The sequence below is a fragment of the Sorex fumeus genome, unplaced genomic scaffold, assembly GCF_029834395.1.
Source record: "Sorex fumeus unplaced genomic scaffold, SorFum_2.1 ptg000039l, whole genome shotgun sequence".
Taxonomy (NCBI): domain Eukaryota; kingdom Metazoa; phylum Chordata; class Mammalia; order Eulipotyphla; family Soricidae; genus Sorex; species Sorex fumeus.
In genome coordinates, this window is record NW_026606096.1 from 7,757,801 (window position 1) to 7,785,416 (window position 27,616).

Here is a 27,616-nt window from a genome sequence, read left to right on the forward strand (position 1 = left end):
ATGTGATGATATTAATGGTGAACGTTAAGTCAAGCACAGTACAAGTGCTTTCCCCAAGCCTACTACTTAAAACAACCCCGTGGCAGGGCCCTGACTCTCATCTCTGAAGAGCGAAGAAAATGCGGCCAGAGGGGCAGGAAACCCAGGGAGAAGCACAGAGCCTAGGAGAGAAGCGAGGGCTGGCGTTTCAGGCAGAGAAACAACCATGAACATAGACGTGTAGGGTGTTTGCCTTGCACCCGGGGTCGATTCCCTGCATCCCATATGGTCCCCTGAGCACTTCCAGGAGTAATTCCTGAGTGCAGAGCCAGGAGTAACCCCTGTGCATCGCCGCGTGTGACCCAAAAAGAAAAACAAAACAAGAACAGAGAATGTCTCCTGGGGGTGCTGGGGAGAGGTAGCGCCAAGGGCTTGTATACACGCAGTATGCGGCAGGCCCTGGGTTCAGTCCCTGTCACTGTGTGGTCCCCTCGAGGAACCATTCCTGACAACTGGCCCGAGCAGTCCTGAACACTAAGTGCTGCTGGCTGCCCCCCGCCCCCCCACTCCATCTCCCGCCCCCAACGAGAGAAAGAAAAGTAAGGAGCAGCAAAGAGGTGGGGAACACAAAGCACCTTCTGACAGGACAGAAGCGGGAGGGGCTGGGTGGACCACTGAGGGGACAGGGTGGGGATGACGTGCTCGGAAATTTATCCCGGAGGCAAGAGAAAGAAGGAGCTGGAGATTTTACAAAGGACAGCAAGCCACTGCATGTGCGTTTCAGACAGGACACAGGAGCCCGCGGAGAAAGAACTGGACAGAGAGAAGTCGGTGGGTGGGGAGGGCTGAGACACATCTGCAACATCCTAACACAGCTGATGATGGACTTTGTAAGGGTGTCTAGGGAGGACAGACTTGTAGAGTCAACCTGGAGCAGGGGCAGAAGCCAGCTGACAGTGGACTTGCCCTCGTGTGTCTGCTTCCCTCCCCAACAAGGGCAGAAGGTTCCCAACATGCCAGGCCCCCACCTGCCACTCTCCAGCTCCCCCTGCCCTAGGCCTCCTCCTGGGACAGCCATGGCCCACGACCTCTCCACAGCCTGCAGTGACAGCCAGCCGCCCTGAGGGTACCTTTGCAGCTTTAGTAAATGTAGCAGCATTGTAGTCCCCTCCCATCCGCAACACGTCCTCGGTGCAGTAATAGAATTCTGAGAAGCCATAGAATTCACTGTTCTGGAAGTGGATGGGGGGCTGGTAAATGCCGTTGAGGGACGTCTGCGTCGCGTTCGTCTTATTCATGAAAGGCAGGAGAGTCTCGCGACACAGGTCGAAGTCCCCAGTTCCCCGGAGGTACAGGGTCTGCCCGTTCTGCTGGATTTCATCTTTGATGTCCAGGGGCAAGCAGGGGTCCAGGTAGGGCGTGTCAGGAGTTAGGCCGGTCTGCTTCCCGAGGAGCCTGCAGGACAGAGAGTGACATGAGCCACTGGTGACATTAGCCACCAGCTTGCCTGGAGAACGTGAGAGGAGCACAGCAAGATGGAGCCCACGAGGGCTTGGGGCAGGTCAGACCGGAAAACACCTGCTTCAGGCTCTTCCCGAAGCGGCCTGGCAGCTGCTGGCATGCAGCAAATAGGACAGGAACCTTGTCAGGCCAGGAGCCACCGGGAGCCACCTGACACAGTTCAGTGCCCCTGTCACTGGGCGCCCACGCTCAAGCCCATTTCTGTCACGAGGGATTATGACTTTAATCACAGAGAACAGGTGTCTGAGGAAAGAGCCAGCCGGGGCTGTGGCAGCTAGACGGAATGCTGGAGGAAAAAAAAATGTGATAAAGGCGACTTGCTTGAAAACTCTTGTTAAGCATGAGCAAGAATAAATAAAATGAGGGAAAATGTAGCAGGACTTGGGCCACAGCGATTGTACAGTGGGGAGGGCATTTGCCTTGCACAAGGCCAACCTGGATTTGATCCCCAGCATCCCATATAATCCCCTGGGCTCTTTTGGGAGCGAATCCTCAGTGCAGAGCCAGGAGTAACCCTTGAGCCTTGTTAGGTGTGACCCAAAAAGGAAAAGAAAAAAAAAGAAGTAGGTGTTGGTATCAATTTGCTAAGTCCTTGGTGTTCAGTATACACAGTCAGTGTGACATAAAGAAGCGGGGGGGGGGGGGGGCGGAGAACCAAAAACCCTTTATTAGAAGAGTCAAAGACTCTTTGGGAATGAACATGGCGGGTAAGCCAAATGCTGCTGGCCTGGGTATCTTTAAAGATCCACTATTTTAATGGAATGTTCTTTTTTGTTTCTCCCCAGAGGTGACTGGGATCTTTGGGGTCACTCTTGGTGATTCTGGCCTGGTAAGAAAGGGCTGCTCCTGCCCGGCAGTGCCAGGGGCCCTGGGGCGACACCTGCCTATGTGTCAGGGGCCGCGTGGCCAGAGACTAAACTCTCCTGGAGTTCTCCCCCGCCACCCTGAATTAATTTTACAAATGAGGCAACTACTGATGCCATCGCTGTAGGCTCTGAGGAGTCCTGGCAATGAGAATCCTTCACCAAAACACACGAGGCTCACCCCTTCCCTAAGAAAACTTCCTCAAATTAACATCTGTCCGTGTTGTCACCTTCATGCAATTCAAAACCAGAAAAGGTCTTACAGGAACCTGAGTGATGCTGCTGTTTGGTCCCACAGAAAAGGCCTGTGGGACTCTAAGGAGGCTGGGCTGAAGGAGACTGTGGAACTCTCCGTCACCACACTGCACCAGAGGAAGCAATCTGAGACCAGTGCAGCCTGAAAGGCCCTGAAATGCAGGAAACATCAGGATTCTGTCTTTTAAAATGCTTCATCAATTGAAAAGAAGTCACTGTCACTAGTGATGGCAAAGGGAAAATTTAATTTCAAGACCGATTTCATGACATATACACAAAGTTAGGAATACTTAGAATTATTATAAGAACCCAAGACTAGGTTTACTCTTTAAGCCTGTGCTCTCCCTTGAACAGTGAACTCCCTTGCTTGTCTTTGTGTTTCTTTGCTTGCTTTTTGCCTGGGTGCTCTGTGGAACACATCTTTCCCCTCTCTGACCTCAAGTCTTTTTTATTTTGTTTTGGGGTCAGAGCCAGTGATGCTCAGGGGTTACTCCTGGCATGGCATCCTGGCGGTGCTCAGGGGGTGATATGGGATGCCTGGGATTGAACCCGGGTCAGATGCATGCAAGGCAAATGCTCTAATGGTGGTACTGTTGCTCCAGCCCCTCACCTCACATATCTTTCTAAGTAAGTTTCATTTACTAAAAACTCCCTTGCTTTACAAAAAGAAAGAAAGAAAGAAAGAAAGAAAGAAAGAAAAGAAAGTCTAAGACTAATCAAAATGTATACTTCCAACTACAATTTTAGTTGTCCTTTAAATAAAATTCTGTGGTTCCATAGAATTTATACATTATCCATTATACAAATTCTTCTGACATTAAAATCAATTAGTGGAGGGGCTGGAGCAATAGCACAGCGGGTAGGGCATTTGCCTTGCATGAGAACAACCCGGGTTCGAATCCCAGCATCCCATATGGTCCCCTGAGCACTGCCAGGGGTAATTCCTGAGCGCAGAGCCAGGAGGAACCCCTGTGCATTGCTGGGTGTGACCCAAAAAGAAAAAAAAATCAATTAGTGGAACTTGGCATTCCAGGGCAAGGATGTGGCTCTAGGGCTGGAGCGATAGCACAGCGGGTAGGGCATTTGCCTTGCATGTGGCCAACCCGGGTTCGATTCCCAGTATCCCATATGGTCCCCCAAACACTGCCAGGAGTGATTCCTGAGTACATGAGCCAGGAGTAACCCCTGTGCATAGCTGGGTGTGACCCAAAAAGCAAAAAAAAAAAAAAAAAGGATGTGGCTTCATGATAGAAAACTTGGCTTTCATATGTAAGGAACTGGGTTTCATCTTTGCTACGACAAAAAAATAAATAAATAAAAATAAAAGCTTAAAAAAAATTGGATTCCAGAAAGTTTTCCTCAACATTGCTTGAGAGTCACTAAATAAAATATTTCTACTTTAAGACTATCATGAAGAGTAATTACACAAAAATGGCCATCTACCATTTTGCAAAAAGTCACAGGCCGACCAATTTTTAACTAGCAAAGTTCAATGAATGTATGACGAAGAGATAAACGTTGTATTTTTCTGTTCTTGTATGTGAATTTATGGAAAATGTCGTGTTGAATGGCTGTGACTCGGTTCTTTGTTAAAGTGCAGGCTTTTACAAATTCGTTATAATTAAAATGAGTGAGGAAATTTATGCTTTTAATATTGATAAATTAGGATTTTTCCTTCTTCAAAATAGCTCAATCGAAAAAAGACATAGTAGGAGAATATCTTACATAACTCCAGATTTCATATTTTAATATTCATCCAAATGGCTTTTGTTTTTAAGATCTCATTTCAAAAAATTAATGATTATATGCTTAAACTTACAAAATAAATGCAGCCTTTTATATTTATGTGTGTATATACATATATGTATGTGTATATTTTATATATATATTATATAATGTATATTGGTTTATGGGCCATACCAGGCGGTCCTCAGAGCTTATTTCTGGCTCTGTGCTCAGGGATTACTCTCTGTTGGCTCAGGGGGACCATATGGGATGCCGGGGACCGAACTCAGATCTAAGTCAAATGCAAGGCAAGTTTCCTACCTGCTGTACTACGATTCTAGCCCATTATTTTATATACCTCTGAATTGAGAATTCTTCAAAAATAATTTCTGTAAGAATCACAGCTAAAAATGCGAGTCTTTTCACATCACCAACTCTGACTTCTAGGTCATTTCTTTTTTTTGAATAACAGTCTATTATATCCACTTAATAATCACTAGGCTACTTTTCCAACCTGACAGGAATGTCAAGGTCACCATTCTCACCCTCAGGGCCTAAGCACCCTCACTATCAGTCAGATGGCCCACGGGCTCTCCATAGAGAACAGCACCCTCAGGGGCTCACCAAAATGTTACTTTCCTGACAGAGCCATTTCTGCACCGTCTAGGGCACTGTGGGTCGAGAGATCAGATCTCTCCCAGGATGCCGTGTCTTATAGGACGCAGGCTGAGGGCAGGATCACAGTTGGGGGTCCCTGAACTCATCAGGGAGGGAGGAAAAAAGCTTTGAGGTCTTTGCTGTGAGGCTGCTTGCTGTCTGGATGTGCTTTCTCTGAGCAGAGACCTCGGTTTGAAAGTGACTTGACAAGCAGTGGAAAGGACATCACCTGTTTTTCTGAATCGTGCTGGCGAACAACCTGTCTTCATATCTCTGGCGAGCGGCGTTGCCACCAAACCCGAGGAAGGTGGCCACGTAGACTCGGTACACGTGCTCTGTTTGGTGGACATCACATCCCAAGTTAAATTCGGCTAACAAGTTCTTGGCTACTTCCTCCTGCAGACATAAAGATAACAAATTTCAATATTTTTGGCAAGACAAAACCAACTGTCTCCTGTTTAAAAAAGATCTGAAAAGATTTTCATCTAAGAGGGAAAAATGTTTGCTTCTATATTTCCCGATGACCCTTCAAGCATCCTTTCTAATCCAATTTGACAATGTTGACTGAGATTTTGATTTTAGATGAACTGAAACTTTATTTTTGGCTAATGTAAAGACTTCTGGTAAAAGGCAGTTAGTGATATCGCAACATATCATCTCGTAAATCTAATAATGGAAACTTATCCATTGGAAATGTAGAAAAAGAATCCCATCCCAAAACGGTCTTTGCAATTCATGGTTAAAATATTTAGACATCACCCAAATATATAACACTAAGGGAGCATCTAACTAAACATGGCAGGCTTATATGTCATTCATTAAGGACATGAAATCACTTAAGCAGTAAGATCACATCATATTCTTAAAAAATATAAATAGAAAGAAAAACAATGAAAATACCAGAACACACTAACAATTGTTTTGGATGATGAATCATGGAAAATTCTTAATGCTTATTTTTCAGTATTTTTCCTCACATTTACTTTCTATATATCTTTTACTTTCTCTTGAAGGGAAAAAACAGGGAAAGCTTTTTAGGGGCCTGTCATGAAAGGGAAATAAGAAATACAGTTCTGATGACTTTCTAAAGCTCTGTTCTAAGAAGCTCAAATATATATCACCTGAGCACACATTAGGTGCCTGATAGCCTGTATATTATCTCATTTAAACCGCATGGCAACCATGCATTAGAGTACTTATCTTCACAGTTACAGATGAAGAAACTAGCTCAAAGCAGCTAAGTGACTTATATAAGGTGTCATGAGTGTAGATGGGATGATGGTATACCTTGGAGGGATGCTAGAGATTGAACCTGGGTTGGTCAGCCATGTGCAAGGCAAGTGCCCTACGTGCTGTACTGTGGCCCTAGTCCTATTTTCCCTAATTACGACTTAACAAATTAGAGACTAATAAGTTGTACATTATGGGTTGAGAAAATGAGCGATGAAGAACAAAAAAAAAAAATAATAAACATAAACTCAAGCAAGTGACTGACATAAACCAAAGAAAAACTCTGAATTCAGAAAACAAACCAGCTGACTTCAGGGAACGAACACAAACGGTTTAGTGGAGGTTTTGCCTTGAGCTTCCTCCTGTCTCCTGTCTCCTGGGTTGTGAAGGTGGTACCTCAGCAAGCACAGTAAAGACGCATTCAGACTCAGAAAACAAAACAAAATGGATGGAAACATGTTAAATGAAAACCAAACGGAAGGAATTTGTACAGATAATAACCTGCTGTGAGGAGGCAAAGCTTACAGTTTTGGGGACTTCGTATGCTATCTGGGTCGACACGCCGCCCATGTCGAGAATACCCGCTGTTCTTTTGCGGAGGAAGGCTTCGCTGCTTTCACTGCCGGGAATGTTCACTTCTACGATGGCCTCGTCATCTGCAGAGAACCAGAAACCGCCACTAGAACGGGAGAAAAACCCCGAGGACAAGCAGCTTCTGAAGGACCGTCTTGTTTTCAGGGCACGCTTCAAACAAGCCCAGCCCACCGCTCCCTGCGAAAATCACATCCACTGTGTGAAACAGCAGCTCTTCTTCCTCTCCTCCTACAGAGCCGTAATTTAGCTCCCTTTCGGTCCTTCAAATAGAAAACAATCTTAATTCCCATTAGGCACTTGGGAAGATGATACTTACCGTCTTCAATATGCTCAAAGCGTCCCAGGACAAAATTAATGCCGATCCAAGCATACACACCTGCAGGTGTTTCGCAAGGGGAAGGAAGACAAGAAAAGTTTTTAAGAATTTTATCAATGCAGTGTACAGTGCAGATATCCCCCGACATCCCATAAAAAAACATCATCTGAATAACTTTTTTCCTCTTGATTTTACAAGTGCTCTCAATTAAAAAAAAAATCATAGTTGAATACAATTTACATAGGTTGAAAATGTAATTCCCCGAGTGCTTAATTTGAAATCTGGGGGCTGTTTTGAAATACTGAAATTTCTACTTTTTACAATGTTAAGACAATCAATGCCTGGCTTTCAAACACAGGTGAACTCTGATTCTTTCCTTTACTTTCATGTAGGTGCCGAGTTGGATCCTCTTCATAGTGTCCCAGGCTCCTGACTTGCACCTACTTCATTACCACCTCTATGAAAGCTGTCGACCAGACCAAGGCTGTGAGGCCTTTTTTTTTTTTTTTTTGGCCTTTTGGGTCACACTCAGCGATGCACAGTGGTTACACCTGGCTTTTCACTCAGGAATTACATCTGGTGGTGCTCGGGGGACCATATGGGATGCTGGGAATTGAACCCGCGTCAGCCGTGTGCAAGGCAAACACCCTACCCATTATGCTATCGCTCCAGCTCTGGCTGTGAGGCTTTCTGGTCAACTGTGCTGGGCTTTCCTCTCTGCTCCGCCATCCTCTACTACAGAACGAAAATCAATCCCATAGCCTGATGATTCAAGGTTTTTTTCAAAAGGGCCATGCCAAAATTACAGGCATTGTGTTCTCCTGTACATAATACATCCTTTCAAAGTGTGTTGATACCTGTCCTTGAGTTAAACATTTTATTCTTGTAGCAACTGTATTTCTCTGCTGTGTTGTAACCCAACTGAAGTTTTGGGGCTTTCTGAGCAAATGTTGGCAAACTACCTGGCTGGCTCACAGGTACTTTAGAAGTACAGGGCAACAAAAAAAGAACAGGTGTAAGTGGAGTCGTTGTATTTATTTGTTGTTGGTCTTTTTGTTTGTTAATTTGTTTTTGGTGACACCCAGCAGTACTCAGAGTTTACTCCTGGCAGTGCTCAGGGATCCCTCCTGGGTAGTGCTCAAGGGACCATATATGGTGCCCGATGGAACTGGGGCTGCCCATATTCGAATAAGTTCCTTCACTCCTGTACCATCTTGCTGGCCTCCTAACATTTGCTTTAATCAATTTTCATTCTCCCTCCTTCCATTCCCTTTGTCATTGTTGTGTGAGACTGAGGTGTGTGCACACACACTTAGAGGTGGTGCTCTCACTGTGCTCCTAGGGCTGTGCTCAGCTGCAGTGCTCATACAGTGCTCCCAGGGCTGTGCTCAGCTTCAGTGCTTGCTCTCATTCTGGCCGTTGGGTTCAGTAGAAGTCCTGTGCTCTCCCACAGGTGCTTGGGGTGCTGCTGGCCTCGGGGCCGCACCCTGTAGTTTAGTTGCTCACACCCGGCTGTGGTGGGATGGAGCTGGCTGTGGCTGGGGACAGGGGTGTCCCCAAACAGCAGAGCCCCCAGGACCTACCAAGGAGCATGAGGGCTAGACACAGGGCCAGCCTCATGCTTGCAAGGCAAAGCTAGTGCTTTACTGAAGCCTCAGAGCCATCCCCCGGCCCTTCCCTCGTTCATTTATTTTATTTTCCCCTACTTTTTTTTTTGGTACTGTTTGCATATCTTTGTGTTTTAATTTTTTTTTTATAAAGTTGTCCACAATTATGTATTACATTCAATATTCCAACACCAATCCCACCACAATTACACCTTCCCACCACCACTATTTTGAATTTTCCTAACCGCCACCCAAGCCTGCCCCAATAGTGGGCCCTAAGTAATTTGTTTTATATTGCTTGTTATGAATAATCTGCTAAAAATGGGGGGAAAAAGTGTCCTTAGAAATAAAGCGTGTAAAGACTGCTGTATCTCATCCTGGAGCCATTAAGCCCTGTATAAGAGATTTCTAACATGCTGTTACAGGCCGAGTCTTGTGTGCAAATATGTGTGTGTGTGTGTGTGTGAGAGAGCGAGAGAGAGAGAGAGAGAGAGAGAGAGAGAGAGAGAGAGAGTATATATCTTGAGATCAGTCGCCTTCTACTTTAAACCCCATCCAATGTGGTCTGCTATTCCTGGTACATCAGTGGTCGTGTGCTCTAGGAGTTCTAAAATTTTAAATAGGGTGATGCCAGCTGGAGTCAAATTTTTTTAACCGGATGGTGGTGACTTTGTCTTCCCTAATTTTTAGCAACTCACTAGCAAACGGAATCTTACCCAATTGTGTATTCTCTATAGTGTCTTTCACAGAGGACGTATCTGCTAAAAGGATTTTGAAATAAATGCTTTCTGGTTCCCATTTATATCAAGCTATTCCCCAAATAATTTTATTGGCTTGCCAATTCCCTCTCTCAAGTAGAATCACTTTTCTAAAGCCAGAGCTAGCGTTTTGATTTTTGTTTGTTCTTTGGGCCACACACTCAGTGGTGTTGAGGGGTTACTCATGGCTCTGTGCTCAGGGATCACTCCTGGCAGTGCTTGGGAGCATTTGCAGTTCCAGGGATTAAACTGAAGTCATTCACATCAAGGCAAGCACCTTAAACCCTGCACTTTCTCTCTGAGTGCAGAGTTAATATTTTCTTAATGTATCAAAGTCAAGAAGAATTCTCCCTTTCTAGCAAATAGAAAATCCTAATAGTTCAGTAATTACCACAATTCTAGAAAGCTGCATCTCTTAGGACACAGATTCTATCAAAATGAATTGACAATATGTTTTCTAATAGTAAATTGTTTCTTAATGGCTTAATGTTTGAATATTAAAGATTAATCAGATAAGATACTAATCTTACAACTGAAAAGTTACATTTCAAGGCTATGGTTGACCAGATTTTAAGATGTTAAGAGGACTCTATCAATGCATACTTCGGGCAAAATGGTGAGGATATAAAGGAATAGCTGCTTGGATTTCACTAACCTTCTTGTTTCCCTGAAATCACTTCTGCATGAGAGTCGGAAAAGAGGAAGTCAAAGTGCAGGGGGATGTCGGTCAGGAGGTCCTCCAGGATGGCTTTCTGCTGACTGCAAGACAACCAGACATTTGCACATCAATATGGTGTATCTTGACATTCTCTGTTTTTGAAAGGAAAACAACAGAGATGACTACAGTACCGCCTATGTGAAACCATCCATTTTAAAGCTAAAGCACCTCATTCAAGACAGGCTATTTTATTTTATTATTTGTTTTGCTTTTTCGGTCACACTGGTGGTGCTCAGAGTTACTCCTGACTCTGCACTCAGGAATTACTCCTGACAGTGCTTGGGGGATCATATGGGATGCTGGGGATTGAACCCGGGTTGGCCGCGTGCAAGGCAAACACCCTCCCTGCTGTACTATATCTCCAGCCCCAAGAGAGGCTATTTTAAAAGAAACTTTCAGTTGTGTGAATTATATGATGCTGAGATAGAAAGTCACAAGCATTCTTTAACCTAATAGAACAAAAGACATTTAAAAAAAAAAGATAACTTTTATAGTTCAGCATTTGAAGTCATCAGTAAACAGATTAGAATGGGTTTGGGGGGGCTCTGGCGAGGGTCACCTTTCGGGAAGGATCCTCATCCCGGCGGTGCAGAGGATATACAGCGGGGTCTCTTTGTGCTTGGCCCTCGGCACATGCTGTGCAGCAAAGTTCAAGAGCGGAGAAATGTAGTCGCTGACTTTCTCCGGAGAGGTAGCAAATTCCGAAATGCCTAGGGAAGGAAACAGGATGCTTCCATGATGCAGATATTTTATGTGACATATTATTTTTTTTAAAGATTCTATCTATCTATTTATTTATTTATTGGCTTTTTGGGTCACACTCGTCGATGTTCACGGGTTACTCCTGACTCTGCACTCAGGAATTACTCCTTAGGGTGCTCAGGGGACCATATGGGATGCCAGGGATCAAACCCGGGTTGGCTGCGTGCAAGGCAAACGCTCTACCCATAGTACTTTTGCTCCGACCCCAACGCAGATATTTTAGCTCCCACCATATGTGCCTTTTCTAGTTGTCTAGTCAGAAACAGCTCAAGCCACACAGCATGCTCTCCTTCTCTTCCTTTGTCCCTCTGCTAACTCCTACCAAGTCAGTCCCTCTTCCTAAACATGAGGAGGCCATGAGCTATTCAGTCCTGTGCTCTCTTCTTCCCAGGCCTCCAAACCCCAGGCCTACCCAGGCATCTACCAGGTATCAGGCATTTGAGACATCAGCACACAAGCTCATCCCAGCCGTGGGGAACCCATGCTCACATTCCCCTCTGCAAGCTCACACACTAGCCGGGACTGCTGTCCCAGACCTCCAAATCCCACCGCCTGGACCTCTTCCCCGACCTGCTAATCAGTTATCACTGTCCACTGGACATGGCCCAGTTCCAGGCCTCACGGCATCCCAAGCTCAGCATGTGCGAAACCATTCAATCAGTTTGTAGTAGGGCCTGGCCTCCCTTCTTGTTACCCACCTAAGTGCGACCTACTTGCCTTCACTGGCCACCCCGGGGCTCACTGCTCTCCCACCCCAACTGCATCTGGGTTTCACAGTCTTCCGCTTCTCCTCAGCTCATATGGACACAATCTCCTCTGCCTGCTGGCTGCAACATGCCCTGCCTGCTAGTCCTGGCAACCCTCAGCTATTTCCCGGAATGGCCCTTCCTGAATTACTTTTTTGTGCCTCCTTACTGTCCTCCCGATTACGCTCTGCTTTAGAATAACCCGCCCTTCCCTGTGTGCTCATCCACCTTTTCTCTCTCTTCATATTCTGTCCACTCTGTGTCGGTTATACTGAAAGAAATTTCTAGAATGCATCACACTGGGCTTCAGTTCCCTGCACCGTCACTGGAAGAGCCTTTCTCTACCTCTGATTTCCTTCTCCACCCTCTGAGCCTGGCTCAGCCTGTCTCACTTCCTCCAGGCACTTCTCCCCGGTGGGACCCTGAAGATGAGGGTCCCTGCCCACGCCCACCTCCAGCTATGTCATCCCACCACATGGAAATAATCCATGTACCTGCCTGTCTCATCACAACGGGAAGTTTCTCAAGATTACAAGCTGTGTCTTGTCCAAATTACACAGTGCCTTACAAATAGTAGGTGCTCAGCAAATATTTTTTTAAGTTAGCATATAAGCACATGGATATTTTCCAGCCGTTAGAATTCCCCTGGTATTAAAGATGAGGGAGATTTTACAAGTCCAAAATTTACTCATCTTTCAGATTAGGAAATTGCGGACTCTGAAAGTGAAGTACTTTGTCAAAAGAATTGGGTAATTCACATCTTTTTGTTTTGTTTTGTTTGAGGGGGGAACACAAAGGCATGCTCAGGTCTTACTCCTGGCTCTGAGCTCAAGGATCACTACTGGCAAGCTTGAGGGACCATTATGGGGTACTGGGGTTCAAACCTGGGTTGGCCGTGTGCAAGGCAAATGCCCTACCAGCCATACTATCTCGTGAGGCTCAATGCACATTTTAAAATTCTACATACTATGCTATTCCAAGAGACACCCAGTTCCAAACTAGTGAGAATCTATTAAGAAGCTTTCAGAGCTTTGCTATAATGTTATTCAAAATTATAAAAAGACAACTTGATTTGGCTTTCAAAAGGTAGTATTGCATCAGAAAGCAGCTGGTTCAGTCTGGTTTTAATGAGATTCTGGTATACACCATGGGATGATGTTATACCGCTCTCTTCCTTCTCCAAGAACAGCTCCAAGGCACCCAAGTTTTCAGCTTATTCCATGAGAATAGCTTGATCCTGGTGGGAACTGGTATGTGAAGCTAGATGAAATGCAAATACTAATACAGTTTTGTGATTTTAGTTTTTGGGTACAATGTTTCATTTGATAAATATCACTTTATCTGGATGTGTATTACTTTACCTGGAAATACTTCGCTATTAGGTAAAAATAAAAATTTAAGGGGTAGGAAAAATAAAAACTTTAAAGTAAAAATCATTAAGAGTAAAGAAAAAATTACTTAAGAGTAAACAATATACATTAATGAAAATATACTTATCAAATGAATACTTACATAAGGAAATTCAGACTAAATTTCCTCCATTTAAACTAAAAAATTAGTAAAGCCTTCGAATTTTCTGAGTAATATGCTGGTACCCAGCTGCCCAAATAATAGTAAGATAAAACGGTCTGGAGTGAAGTGGGAAGGGTGCTTGCCTTGCAAGTTGACATGGGTTCAATCCCCAGCACTCCATATGGTTCCCCAAACACCACTAGGAGTGTGATTCCTGAGTGCAGAACCAGGAGTAACTCCCGAGCACCATCTACGGTGACCCCAAAACAAAACAAAAACGAAAATAAAAACAAAACAAAGAAAAAGAAGAATCATCCTGCTGAGATTGCATGAAGTGGGCCCTGAATTGTTCAATCAAAAATGTGCAGAACTCAGAGGTTCTCAGTTCTACTGTGATTCAGAACCTTTCTCTGAGGACAAGTATTTCATTGTGTTAAAACTGAATATTCTTTTATTTTTGAATTTTGATGTTTGGTGGGGAGGGGACCATATCCTGCAGTTCTCAGGCCTTACTCCTGGTTCTGGGCTCAATAATTACTCCTAAAAGAGCCTGGAAGACTACAAGTAGTACCAGGAATTGAACCTACGTTGGCTGGGTGAAGGACAAGTGGCCTACCCGCTGTACTCTCTCTTTGGACACACACTTTTAAATTTTTCAGCATTCCCAGGAAGCTCTTCAGGGGCTCAGGGCTCCCTAGGGCTGTACCCAGCAGTGTCATTAGTGGTGGTGTGGGTGATATAGGGCCGGGGATCCCACTCAGGGTCTTGTGATTCGAGGCATGTGTTCCATCCCTTGGAGCCATGTCCCAGGCCCTCATGGTCCCCTTTTACATAGATCATCAGGAGCCGGAGAGAGAGCTCAGTGGTATGAACACAGGCTTTGCATGCAGGAGACCAGGTTCAATTCCCAGCACCACAAGATCCTCTGAGTACCACGAGATCCCCCTTTAAGCACTGCAGGGAATGGTTTCAAATCCCAAATCAGGACCCGCAAAAATGTAAGGAGGGAAAAAAAAAGATGTAAAATGTTGATTTCAAGATATTTCTAAACTTTCCTTACATGTCCATGGAAATATCAATGCAGATAAAAGTTGAAAAACACTGATTTAAATAACAACACATTAACTTAGATGTCCTAATATATTTTACAAGTTGGACATAAAGATACCAGTTATAATTTCATGATCACTTATTAAATAAACTAAATGATTAGAAATATACTTGGGCATACATTTTTTGAGATTTATATCTTTTTATCCATTTCTTACTGGTTTATACTATTATGGAAATTATTATATTTTGGTTTTTTTGGGGGGTCACACCTGGTTGTGCTCAGGGCTTACTCCTGGTGGGGCTTGGGAGACCATATGGGGTGCTGGGGATGGAACTCAGGTCAACCATGTTCGAGGTGAGCGCCCTACCCACTATACTATGTTATCTCTCTTGCCCTTGAAATTTCAATGGTGTAGTTTCACACCTCTTTATGTGTATGATTCTCCCCACCTGCACCACCAAAGTTGCAATCCTGCCACCAAAAAGACGCCTTTCTCCTTTTTCTCTCTCGACTATAATCATTTTCAGAGTTTAAATTTTCCTCTTCATTTGGACTTTCCTCTTCATTTCCACTTCAAATTTTCTAGTGGCTAAAAGTATATTTTACTGTATCAGAATATAGATTTCCTCAAGTGGTGGGACATATCTTGCCATCAAGGACAGAGACCAATGGCCACTCATCAGGAAAAGATTTTCCATGATTAATATTGACTAGCAAACATGAGCAGACGTGTTGAACAAGGTGCTCTGATAAATGCCGCGGGAGCCAGAAAGATGTGGGTCTGGACCGTCTACAAAGATGCTGGCCGACTTATGCAAGACGGAGAGGAAAAGGGAAGAGAAAGTGAAACATTCACTGCAGTGAGCTGTGAATCAGGGTGGTGTGGCTGACGGGACAGGAAAAGAAAGGTCTGAACAACAACAGAGAAGCAAGGGCAGAACTGAAACATCACTCAGACAACTGCCCTTTACTTACCAGGTTTTATTTTCATAACCACGGGCTTCCGGTTCTTATCCCGCATCTGTCTGATGTCCAGGAGATCGTGAGGGTTGCCATTGTGCCTTGGCCAGCAGTAGACAAAGATCCGAGACCCACTGCTCCCACAGTCCACCACGATCCCGTAGTTCATGTTGGGGTTACTGATGTCTGTGGCTTCAATGTCAGTGACTCGTGCCAAGTACCTTGTTTAGAAAAACACACTTTTTTTTTCCCCACTTACACACAGTATATCATCTTAGACATATTGGAGACAATACAATAAGTAAATACCACGTGACTTCCAAGCCGCAGAATTCTACTACTTGATCATATATACAACTGCCACATGGTTCAAGAGTCAAAAGAAGATCAGCATCAGTGATAAAGACAATCTAAATCAGATAGGCACTCATTTATTCATTTCAAGAAGTTCAGACAAGTTCTGAAAAGCGAAGCTCCGTTGCCAAGTGATGAACATTAACCAAAACAAAATCAGCTTAAAAGGTATCACGAGGAGCTTATGTTTGAATAATGACTCCGGGGCCGCTTATGATGTGGTGGTTAGTGATGAACCAGCTGCAGAGCCTAATTTTTCATGCCAGGATGCTTGCAGCTCAGAACCTGGCTCCTGCAGCCAGGTGCTCCTTAAACCCAACTAATCCCCAAAGGCTTCCAAGCCAGAACAGGCGAGGTTGGTATCCCACTTAGAAAAGAAATGCTCCTTTCTCTTACCTTTGAAATTTCTTGTCCCTCGAGAGCCGCCCATACTTATTTCGGATTATGACAACCGAGAAGTATAGAAGGGAAGCAGCAGCTGCCACAATGCTAAGAACAATGATCTGGCGTAAGTTGATATTCAGAATCCGGGGACACCCCACTGGAGAGATGCTAAAGTGCCAGGAAGCAGGAAAAAGACAGGAGATGCCGATCCTGAAATAAAAACAAAAAACAGAGTTTCAGGCCATCTATTCCAAAGAGCACCACTCCCCCGCCCCCCGACACACACCTCCCCCAAACAGTCCATTCAGAAAATATTCAGCTTGGGGAACCCATTAATAAGGATCTGTATCCTAGTCTCTTCCACAATTGAACACAGTCTTGTACTTAATACTGCACAGGAAACCACATTTACCCTTGCGGGGTTCACCTGGCATGATGCACTTTCATTCGGTGGCAGGAGTGCCCATGAATCCGGAAGAAAAAAAAAAGCCAAACTGAGCAGAATAGTAGGACACGACTGCCAACACGTTTCATGTGTGATTTCAGACCTTTCCCACTCAACATGCGTTTCCGTGGCACCCCAAAACCCGGGTTTCACTGGACGAGTCATGAGGCCCCGGCACTCACCTCCCCATTGTGCCGGCTCAGCGGTCAGGCAGCGTCCTGGACCTCCCGCGGTCCTCACGCACCATTACAGAAGCAGGCTGCGGGAGCCCTCCTGGCCCGGGAGTGAGACAAATCAGAGATGTCACAGTCCACGAAAACACATATATTCCTCTTCAAATGCCTGCTTAAATCCCACTGGGCAAAACCTTGGTGCGTCATCTTAGCACTGAAGCAGGTCATATGTAACATCAGGTTTATGTAACATCAGGTTTATATGTAACATCAGGTTTATATGTAACATCAGATTTATATGTAACATCTAAGTGAATTTCATTCTCCCAGAGATACTGGCCTAACCCCAAGAGAGATGAGAACAGCACCTTGGTGTACTGGTTAGGCTCTTAACTGAAAGGCAGATCCATGGCTTATTTTTTTATCAAGACTACCAAAAAAAAAAATCAGACTACCAAACAGATCATAAGTGATTTGTACATGTCCTTAAAAGGCTTGTGGTGGGGGCAGAGAGGTGGAAAGACGAGCAATGGGAGTCTGACACGTCCTTTCAACAATCACATCTCCTTGGTGTAGGAAATATCATGCAACAAACCATGTTCCTCCATGCTATCACCACTGCTCATCACATAATGTTGTTTCATTCAACATCATTTCATTGCAATGCTGATGAGAAACATCACCGGGATTCCTGGCCAGGGCATCTATGTGGAGACCGCACATTCTGCCCCGTCTTTGGGGATCTTCTCCAGAAAACATCACAGAGCTGTGCGGTGAGGTTCACTGGCATCTCAATAGCCCCAATGTCAAGGGAGGTGTGTGTGTGTGTGTGTGTGTGTGTGTGTGTGTAAGTGGGTTCTTAACCCAAGGTAGGGTGGGGCGGGGGTTGGGGTTTCACCTCCACACAGAGATACGGGACAGGCCGAGCCATTTCTAATTCCAGACTGGAGTATATGGGTCAAGAAATAAATGAACACAAATCAAGGTTTATTTTAATTTTGCTTTTTGGGCACTGATCGGAGGTTATTCCCTTTTGGGGGTACTCAGGGGACCAAAGAGTACTGGGGAATCAAACCTGGGCATACCATATTAGGCACTCAGCCTATTGAGTTATCTCTTTGGTCCCCTCCCCCCCCCCAAAAAAAAAGAAACCAAACCTGTCAATTTGGGGTGGGAGCAGCTGTCTCCCAAGCACAGCTCAAGAGTACTGGGGCCCCTCCTGGCTGATGATTTGCAGCCAAGCAGGCCTGCAGTTCCATGCAGAGCCCCAGGATACAGTGCAGTTCAGACCCCACAGCCTGGGATCAGCATTGGGTACCACCAGGGCTGCACCTGGCAGTGCTCGGGAAGCCATTTAGTGCCGGGGTTGGGATGGAGGGATGGTGACTTGCGAGGCAAGCGCCTTAACCCCTGAAGTACCTCTCCAGCCCATATTTAATATTAGGAGCCACTTGGATTTTTATTTCGAAGTCCAATGAGTTCTTATGACCAGAAATATGTTGCAGGAACTCAAGTTTTTTCCACCTCAATTGTAAACTATGCTGTTTTGATGTTGTATTTCATAAACAGGTTTCTAAGAACCTCTCCATGACATTGATTCAAGACTTGGCAGACGGTTATTCCTTCCAGTTCCAAACCTCAAACTGCAAAGAAAACAGGGCCGCCAGGCAGGGGGTCTCTCCAGCTGCAGGTCTGGAGGAACTGCGACAGCCGCCTTGGCTCGGACTATTTTCCCGGCCAGCTGGCTTCCCCAGCCTGCTGCTCAGCACTTGAACAATTCCTCAGGGTCCTTCAAGTCTCATTCCCTGTCACGCCACTCTCCTCTCTCCTCTTCCTGGCCAAGCTCACTTCCTGCTTTGACGGTCAGATAACACAACCATTTCTTTCTCCACCCCAGGTTCTTCCTGGGCTACACATGCCTGTCTGTCACCCCTGAACAGTATCCCCATCTGAAAGCCGCAGGGGCCCATGGGAAACTTTCTCACACACTGAACTCACATCGCACCCTCACCCTCTTCCCTGCTACCCTGCTCGCCCCTGGAGTCCCAATCTCAAAGCTGAGTTACCTCCACCTTCCCAGCCCTTCATCTTCCACACTCGACTTTTGAGATTCTGTTTCTCTCACCTTCATTTGTCTCCAGCATCTCTCCTGCATTTCCTAACTGTTGTGCTGGGGGTGGGGTGGGCTCGGGGACCACCAGTGCTTGTCTGGCGGTGCTCAGGAGGTCGTGCGGGATGGAGGATTGGATCAGGCACACATTCCCAGCCACTGAAATCTATGCCTTGCCTATCACTATCCACACGTGTCTGCCTGGTCTATCAGAAGAACAGCCGAATCTCGTGTCCTACTGCAGACTCAGCCCAGAGCCTCTACGGCATCCTGAGGCTGATTCCTCATGTGCACCATGTACATGGCATCCAGCTCATGTCCAGATCCTATTACCCTTTTCTGTTTAATTTTTAAATATATATATATTTAATTTTTTTTGAGGTACCGTGGTTTAGGCCGGAGCGATAGCATAGCAGGTAAGGCATTTGCCTTGCATGCGGCAGACTGGGGCTCAATTCCTCCACCCCTCTCAGAAAGCCCAGCAAGCTACTGAGAGTATTCCACCTGCACGGCAAATATGCCAAATGCCCAAAACAGTAACAACAAGTCTCACAATGGAGACGTTACTGGTGCCTGCTTGAGCAAATCAATGAACAATGGGAGGACAGTGCTACAGTGCTACCGTGGTTTACAAAGGTAATCGTGATTGATTTTCCGGCATATAATGTTCGAACGCCAATATACTTCACGCATAAAACATTGCTAACACCAAGTCCTCTTCCCTCCACCAACGTCTCCAGTTTCCCTCCAACCTGCAGCCAGCCTCTGTGGCAGGCACCTTTTTTTTTTTTCCTTTTAGGCACTGTGTTTTGATGCCATTATTCATCTGGTTTTCTAACACCTTCCTCCAGAGTGACCACTTGCCCTTTCCACTGTCACAGTGTTCCCCTCCCCATCCTACCGCCCACCCCAAGTGGCAACATTCCGACTGATACTCTCCATTTATATTACTCTTCTCATATTCTCATATTCTTCATTTCTATTGCCCTTGAGCATCTGTCACTCATTCCCCTACCATTCCCTCAAGAAAAATGTCCCAACAATTTCAAGACAGTCCTGAAAATCGAGCTGCACACTTCACCATGATGGACACTTGCCACCTGTGCCTACAGCACTCATGATCCACACTTCAGATCCTTAGTTGCATTAAGCACATTTCAAGTGCTCAATAGTCACACACAGGTCCAGCCCTAGTCCGCAGTGGTCAGTCCCAGGGCAGGCATATGCCTACACTACGGCGACCTCGGAAATGGCACGAATCCCTGTCTGCAGTCCTGCTCTGTCCTCTCGCCATCCTCTCTCCATCTCTCTCCATCCTCTCTCCAACTCTCTCTCTCCCTCCCTCTCCCCCTCCCTCCCTCTCCCCCTCCCTCCCTCTCTTCCTCCTACCTCTCCCTCCCTCTCTTGCTCTCAGCTGGCATCTCTGTGTTCCACATGACAGGTCAGGAAGGCTCATCCTCTGAGGCGCCCCTCTGACTCCCATCTCTGCTCCTCACAGCAGTACTGCTTTGAGAATTCTATCGGGGTCCTCTTTCTCACTGCAGGGTGAGCCCTCACTGGTAAGACTTCTTATTCTTCTGTTCCCCCACTGACCAGGGCTGGTCACACACGAGAATGTGCAATCACTCTTTGTTTCCAGGCTGGCTGAGAGCTGAAGCCCACAGGGACCCAGCTCTAAAGAATCTGTAATGTGGGAGAGGGCAGGGCAGGGAAGCACAGAAGCCACGGTCAGTTCTGACAAGGCAGTACAGTCTGAGTGTTTAAGAAAGCAAGAGAATTATATGAGAGAAAAAGAAAGCTCCTCCTCCTTTCCCCCTTGGTTTCCGGGTCACACTCAGTGGGGCTCAGGGCTTTCTCCTGGCTCTGCAGTCAGGGATTACTCCTGGCGGGGCTCTGGGAACTGAACAGCTTAACCTCCAGGTCCCTGGAGGAAGACTGAGTTAATGAATTAACGATTTTGTGATGAGTGCAATGAAGTGAGAGGTAGTTCACAGAAGGAATAAGAAGCTGGAGCAAATAGTACAGCTGATTAAGTTGGCCTTGCATGCGGCCAACCCAGGTTCCATCGCCAGCATCCCATTTGGTCCCCTGAGCCCATCAGGAGGGACTGTTGAGTGCAGAGCCAGGAACAAAGCCCTGAGCACCGCTGGGTGTAGCCCCAAAACTAATATAAATGAAACTGGTGCCAAATTTCAAGGTTGTTGGCAGTTTGGGACAGAGAAAGTTCTAAGGCCAAAGAAACCATCACAAGAATAAAAAGGCAATGCTAAATCCTAAGGTTCAGAGACAAGCACGATGAGGGGGCATTAGCAGGAAGATTCCTGGAGGTGAGACTGGAAAGCTGAGGAGAAAAGATAATAAATCCTGGAAGATCAGAACAATCATGACACACTCAGAAAGCTGTGATCTGGTGCTTGTTTTAGGACTCTGTCAATGTGTGTGTATGTTGTATGCAAAGACTTAAAAAAAATGGGTAACTCCTTTTTTTAAATGACGAAATTTATGTTTGAAGGAAGTGAGGAAACAGGATTATTTATAAATTGCAGAAGTAGTTGCTTCTTTTTCGGGTAAGCCTATGGCTGAATATTACCCAGCGGCAGTTAACAACCATGTAATTTGACCTTAAAACATAAAGGCCAGCTGTCCTCACTGATGCAAAGCGTGGCACCGGGGCTTAAGGAGGCAAACTAGCGCTCATAATTCAGCGCCGAGGCTGACTGATGGTCAGCGGAGAGAAGCCTGACAAATGCCAACGCTGCTGTTGGTAAGGCTCTTACTGGGAGGGCTAAAGAAGACCAGGGAAACAGTTGCAGCTGCAAAGTGAAAAATACTGCTCTGGGGGCTGGAGCGATAGTATAGTGGGTAGGGCATTTGCCTTGCTCGCGGCCGACCCGGGTTCGATCCCCAGCATCCCATATGGTCCCCTGAGCACCGCCAGTAGTAATTCCTGAGTGCAGAGCCAGGAGTAGCCCCTGTGCCTCGCCAGCTGTGACCCAAAAAGCCAAAAAAAATAATACTGCTTGAAACAGAATTCTCTAATCCCATTCAAACAAAATAACAAGACAAATTAGTATCAGGAAGGGAAAGAGCTCAGAAAGACAAGGTAAGATGACATAAATGATGCTTCAGAAAAGAATTCTCTGAGGGTGGGAGGGATAGCACAGTGGTTATGGCTGAATATTACCTTGTATCCGACTGACCTGGGTTCTATCTCTGGCACCCTATATGGTTCCTGGAGACCTGCCAGGAGTAATTCTGAGCACAGCTGGGGGCAGCCCCCCAAGCAAAACAATTCAATAAGGATCTAAGAAATGCAAGTATTTTGGGTTTGTTTTTTTTTTGTTTTTGGCTTTTTCTTTTCTTTTTTTTTTTTTTTTTGCTTTTTGGGTCACACCTGGCGATGCACAGGGGTTACTCCTGGCTCGGCACTCAGGAGCTACTCCTGGCGGTGCTCAGGGGACCAAATGGGATGCTGGGAATCGAACCCGGGTCAGCCACGTGCAAGGCAAAAGCCCTACCCACTGTGCTATCGCTCCAGTCCCGGAAATGCGAGTATTTTGAAAAATCAAAAGAGCCCCCACAACACGTAGGCAGGCTTTGTAGGAAATGCAAGCAGGCTGTGTTTTATTGTGCTTTGCTGTACTGTGCTTCGCAGTTCATGTGGTTCTGGTTGTGTTTGTTGGGGGAAGGACTCAGGGGTTATCCTTGGCTCTGTGCTCAGGAGTGACCGCAGTAGGCCGAGGGAGACCATACCCTGGTACTCCCTCTCCCGGCCACAGGGAGGTGTTTTAAAAAGCAAACTTGCCCGCAGGGTCACCTGCATGAAGCCTGAGCATCAGCGCCGTTTCTCCAACCAGTGCAGGCTCACCTTGTGTCTGTCACATGAATTTTATGTCTAAAACAGCTTCGGACATAAAGCCATTGCACAACTTACTTGCACTTGGTAAACAAAAAAGAAATCGTGACTCATTCTGTGGCTGTATTTGCTTTACTGCAATGGCCTGGAAGAGAAACCACTGTATGTCCAAGGTGTATACTATTCGTGGAAAGACCGAGGCCAAAATGAAGCAGATCCTTGTGAACTCAGCTGTGGGGAAAGGGGTTCACGATTCATCCCTTGTTTTAAGAAGAACGCATGTCGCTGCCTTGATGACCCGTATGCTCTTACAGATATTTTTATTGATGATTTCTAATGAAAACTGTATTGATTTGCCACAGGCTTACATTATATAAATTTGGTGTTCAGCTTCATGCCTTAATATATGGATACACCTCACTGTGCCCACCAAAGTTCTAGCCATTCCCATGGTCAGATTAACATCTCTACCCTTTCTGTACCACCCCCGTCTCCTCCCCTTATTTGTATTACCAATTATTAATAATATACTCAATAATATACTCAATTCACACTAATTCCCCTAGATAAAATTACAATAATTATGCATAATAAAGTAGAAGAGACCATATATTTTATATACTTTTATGTATGGAGATTTTGGATCACACCCAGCTGTGCTCAGAGCTTACTCCTGGCTCTGTGCTCAGGGACCATTCCTAGCAGTACTCAGGGGATCCTAACTAGCACTGGGGATCAAACTGGTGTCAGCCGTGTGCAAGACAAGTGCCTTATTCCTGTACTATCTCTGTGGCACAGTATATACTTATTTTTTAAAGTGTTGGTTTTATTTTGAAGGCGAAGTCCTAATCAAACTTTCTTGGGAGGCTGGGGTGGAGGGATAAGGCCACACACCCAGCAGTGCCTTGTTTAGTTGCTCAGGGAACTGTGTGGTGCCAGGGATGGGACCTGGGTGTCCTGCATGCAAAGCACATCCCTCCCTCCCCCCCCCCCCCCACATGCTGTCTGTCTGGCCCATGTCTCCATTTTAAATGACCTTTTTTTTTTTTCTTTTTTGGATCACACCCAGGGATGCACAGGGGTTACTCCTGGTTTTGCACTCAGGAATTACTCCTGACAGTGCTCAGGAGACCATATAGAATGCTGGGAATCAAATCTGGGTTGGCCGCATGCAAGGCAAATGCCCTATCCATGACCGTTTTCTGGTCTCTTTCCCTGCACCACCCGTTAGTTACGTAAATTTGACACTCTGACTTTCTGATTCCAGTCCTGATCCTGAGACAACAGACACTTTTCCTGCCAACTCAGTACATCTAAGGTGACTCCCACCACCAATGAACAGCACCAGATTCTCCAGGTCTAAGAGGGGTACCACCAATAACTGGGCCCCCTGGGCTCTATACTCTGGTTCTGTCTTCTTCTGTCTTGACACAGAAGAAGGTGCTGTCATTACGTGCTGTCATTTCTTCTCTGAATATTTCATGCATCTAAAATGATCATGCAGGGGCCGGAGCGATAGCACAGCGGGTAGAATGACTGCTTTGTACGTGGCTGACCCAGGTTCAATTCCCAGCATCCCATATGGTTCCCTGAGCACCGCCAGGAATGATTACTTAGTGCAGAGCCAGGAGTATCCCCTAAGCATCGTTGGCCCAAAAAGCAAAAGTAAAATAAAATAAAATAAAAACAAAAAACTCATAAAATGACCATGCAGGCATTACCTTCCAGTCACAGATCTCTTGGTCCTGCACACAGATCTCTCGGTGAGCCGACCTCCTCAAGCCCTCACTGTGAACACTGAACACCACTCTGGACTGGGAACTTCCATAAAACTAGCAAGCACAGCAGGTTAAGATGCTTGCCTTGCATGCACCTGACCCAGATTTGATCTCTGGTTTCCTATAAGTTTCCCCAAGTACTGTCAGGAGTAATTCATGAATGCAGAGATAAGAGTCACCCCTGAGTATTGTTGGGTGGGATTCCAAAATAATCTGAAAAACTAACCAAAAAACCCTCTACTTTCCTCTAATAGGTTCCATCTTATCTCCCCAACCTGCTCTCTGCTCTGCCCCAGGTAATTCTCTGCTCTAACAAGCAGAGTCTCTGCTCTCACCCATTATGTTTTGATTTTTTTCCCCCATTTTTGCCTTTGGCATTCACTAAAGTCACTTCCTTCTAATACTTCTTGTTCTCAATCTAACACTATTTTCAAGGTACAACAATGATTCTCTTTGTGAAGATAGAAGCTGTTATACTTTCTAATGTTTTTTTGGGTTTTTTTTGTTGTTGTTGTTTTTTCAGGGTGGGGCACACACAGCAGCTCTCAAGAATCACTCCTGATGGTACTCAGGGAACCATATGAGATGGTGGGGATCGAACCCTGACCAGCAGCATGTAAAGCAAATGCACTACCAGCTCTATTATCTCTCTGGCCCCTACTTTCTAACATTTCAAACTTAATTCTGAGTCTTCTCAATTGAGACTGTTTGAAATAAGCAAGTCCTAGATGAGTTTTCAGGTTGGTTTCTTCTTTCTAGACTCTACTAACAAGTGCTGAAGTGGTGCATTCCTACTGGGGATAGACCAATCTGAAGCACGGATTAACATGCAATGGTACATGTGATAAATGCAAAAGCGAATGCAGAAATGGCTAAGCTACTTACAGAAATAAGAACTGCACTTCATAATTCTGCTCATAAAGTTAGTAAGTCAAATACAAAGACAAATGTAGCATCATATTAAAGGTAACGAGAAATAGGATTCTTTTGGGTCTCTCAAAGGTTGGACAATTGTTTTCATTACACAAAACAGAACACAGTACAGACGGGAGTGTGAGGATAAACTAGAGATGTGCGTGTCTCATTTAGAATTGTCCCGCATCTCTAGTTTACCTTCGAGCCCGGGAGCTCCTGAGTTATACAGCGTCTCTCTTCAGAATCCCTGAAAATTGCTCTGCAGTCCTGATTGGGGTGAGGACCGCTGCAGGTGCTGGGACACAAGCGAGCTGTCCCTTTAAAAGGGGTCCACGCAGTGCTCGAGTTTGAGAAACATCGCTTTAACACGCAATCAGCTCCTTTTATTGTTATTATCATTATTACTATTACTTCGAGGAGAAATCCAAAACGTGGAAGTAATAATTCACGCAAAACCGAAGCGGTCCGTGGCAACGTCCCGAGAAGGCTGCACGGGGGACACGCCGGGTGCTCGGTGGGGACATCCCTGCCACCCGAGCGGTGTGGGGGGACACAAGTCGCCCACGCTCCGCGACCGGGAGGGCAAATGCAGCGTGGACACCCGAACCGGGTCGCGCGACAGCAGGATTCTCCGGCCAGACGCCGGGGACAAGCACCTGCCACCCCGGGTCACGGGGGCTGGCGCCGCGGGCCCGGATGTGGCCTCGCGGCCGGGACAGCGAGGGCGTCCGGGGCGCAGGGGAGGACACGGGCGGGCGCGGGAGGACCCCTCGGGGGGCACCGGGGGCCCGGGCGCGGCCCTTGCCATCCCGCAGCTCGCCACGCTCCCACGGAGCCAAGGTCCGGCCAGTCGCTCCGGTCGCCCGCCCAGCCCGGGAACAACGGCCTCACCTGCTCTGCAGCGGCTCCCGATTCGGCGGCCCGGGCTCCTGGGAGCGAGACGCCGCGAGCTGAGCGCATCCCGGCCACCGCGCAGCGGCCGAGCGTGAGAGCGGATTCCTGCGGGCTCCGCTCCTTCCCCGGAGCCGCGCCGCCGCGACCCAGCGGGAGCCGCGTCACCGCCTGCGCCGGGAGCGCGCACGCAGGGGCGGGGCATGACAGAGGGGCGGGGCCTGAGGGCCCGGGGCGGGGCCTGAGGGGTGGGAGTGGGTGGGCCGGGCCGGGGAGGGGCGGGGTCTGAAAAGGCGGGGCCAGGTCGGGGCGGTCCGGGGCGGAGTCTGAGTGGAAGTGGGCGGGGCTGGAGCGTCTCGGGACTCAGGGCTGAGGAGACCGCGCCTGGCCCGGCAGGGACCTGAGCCACTGGGGCGGGGCGGGGCCTGAGAGTGCGTGGAGGGGAAGATGAGTGGGCGTGGCCGAAGCTTTTCGGGGCGGGGCTGAGAAGGCGGGGCTGGACCGGGACGTGGCCTGAAGGTCTGTAGTTACGGGGCAGGAGGGGCTTGGGGCGGGGCCTGAGAAAGCGGGACCCGGCCGGGCCCTGGCCCACTGGGGCGAGGCTGGAGGGGGCGGGGCCGGAGCGGGGCGGGACCGAGCGGCTCGGGGCGGGGGCTTAGAAGGCGGGGGCTTCGGGGGCGGGGCCACAGGGGGCGGGGCCGAGCTGCTCGGGGCGGGGCTTAGACGGCAGTGCCTTGGGGCGGGGCCTTCAGGCCTTGGGGGCGGTGCCTTCAGGGCACGTTTGCGTGTGAAAGTTCTGAGCTCGCCACTAGGTGCCACTTTGCCTTGTAAATGACAACGGTGAAAGTGATGTGTCAGAAGTGATCAGTACTGGGCCGTCTGGTTGTTATAACCGAAGGGCAGCGTCACATTAAAGTGCTTATATGAGGAGAACTGCAGGGGCAGTTTCTCGTTTCTTTGTGCTCCTTAGGATCATGAAAACAACCCTTGAGAACTTAACATGAGAGGGGCGGGAGAGAGGACCCCCAGGCTCTGCAAGCAGGACAGCCCAGGTTAGATCTCCTCGCAGGGCTCCCCAACACTGAGCCAGGAGTAGCCACAGGGAATGGCTCCAGATCAAACAGGAAAAAGAGAAGAAAGAAAACATAACAAGAACGAGGCATTTTTGTCTTCTTTGTCGTTTTCACAGACGCAGAAATTGAGAGGCAAAATTCTGTGCCCTCTAAAGACGTTAATGCTTGAGATATTAGTTTTGGTTGTCACAGACTCTCTTAAGGGACTTCACGAAATGCCAGACTAGTATTCGTTGCTTACAGTTCTTTGATGGTAGATATCTATTAAGAGCTGGGAGAGAAAAGCATATTTGTAAAAAGCGTGACATGTAATATTGATACATTAGTTTCCTAGAACTGACATTGTAAATCATTCCAAATCTATTGGCTTTAAATAAAAG

At 46.9% G+C, this 27,616-nt stretch overlaps 1 protein-coding gene across 2 annotated transcripts in view; it reads right to left on the bottom strand.

Moving 5' to 3' along the window:
- Nucleotides 1-26,344, bottom strand: part of ENTPD4 (ectonucleoside triphosphate diphosphohydrolase 4) — a 31,640-nt gene extending 5,296 nt beyond the window's left edge. Inside the window, exons 1-10 of one of the 2 annotated variants that reach the window (XM_056119111.1) lie at nt 26,164-26,344; nt 16,623-16,713; nt 16,008-16,205; nt 15,273-15,478; nt 10,783-10,933; nt 10,161-10,264; nt 7,141-7,200; nt 6,732-6,886; nt 5,230-5,396; nt 1,110-1,434 (exon numbers count right to left, since the gene is read on the bottom strand). In XM_056119111.1, the coding sequence (XP_055975086.1) occupies nt 1,110-1,434; nt 5,230-5,396; nt 6,732-6,886; nt 7,141-7,200; nt 10,161-10,264; nt 10,783-10,933; nt 15,273-15,478; nt 16,008-16,205; nt 16,623-16,630 (1,374 nt within the window). In that variant the 5' untranslated portion in view covers nt 16,631-16,713; nt 26,164-26,344. The remainder of the gene's footprint in view (nt 1-1,109; nt 1,435-5,229; nt 5,397-6,731; nt 6,887-7,140; nt 7,201-10,160; nt 10,265-10,782; nt 10,934-15,272; nt 15,479-16,007; nt 16,206-16,622; nt 16,714-26,163) is intronic. The other variant, XM_056119112.1, reaches the window with a different exon arrangement.
- Between the last annotated feature and the right edge of the window lie 1,272 nt (nt 26,345-27,616).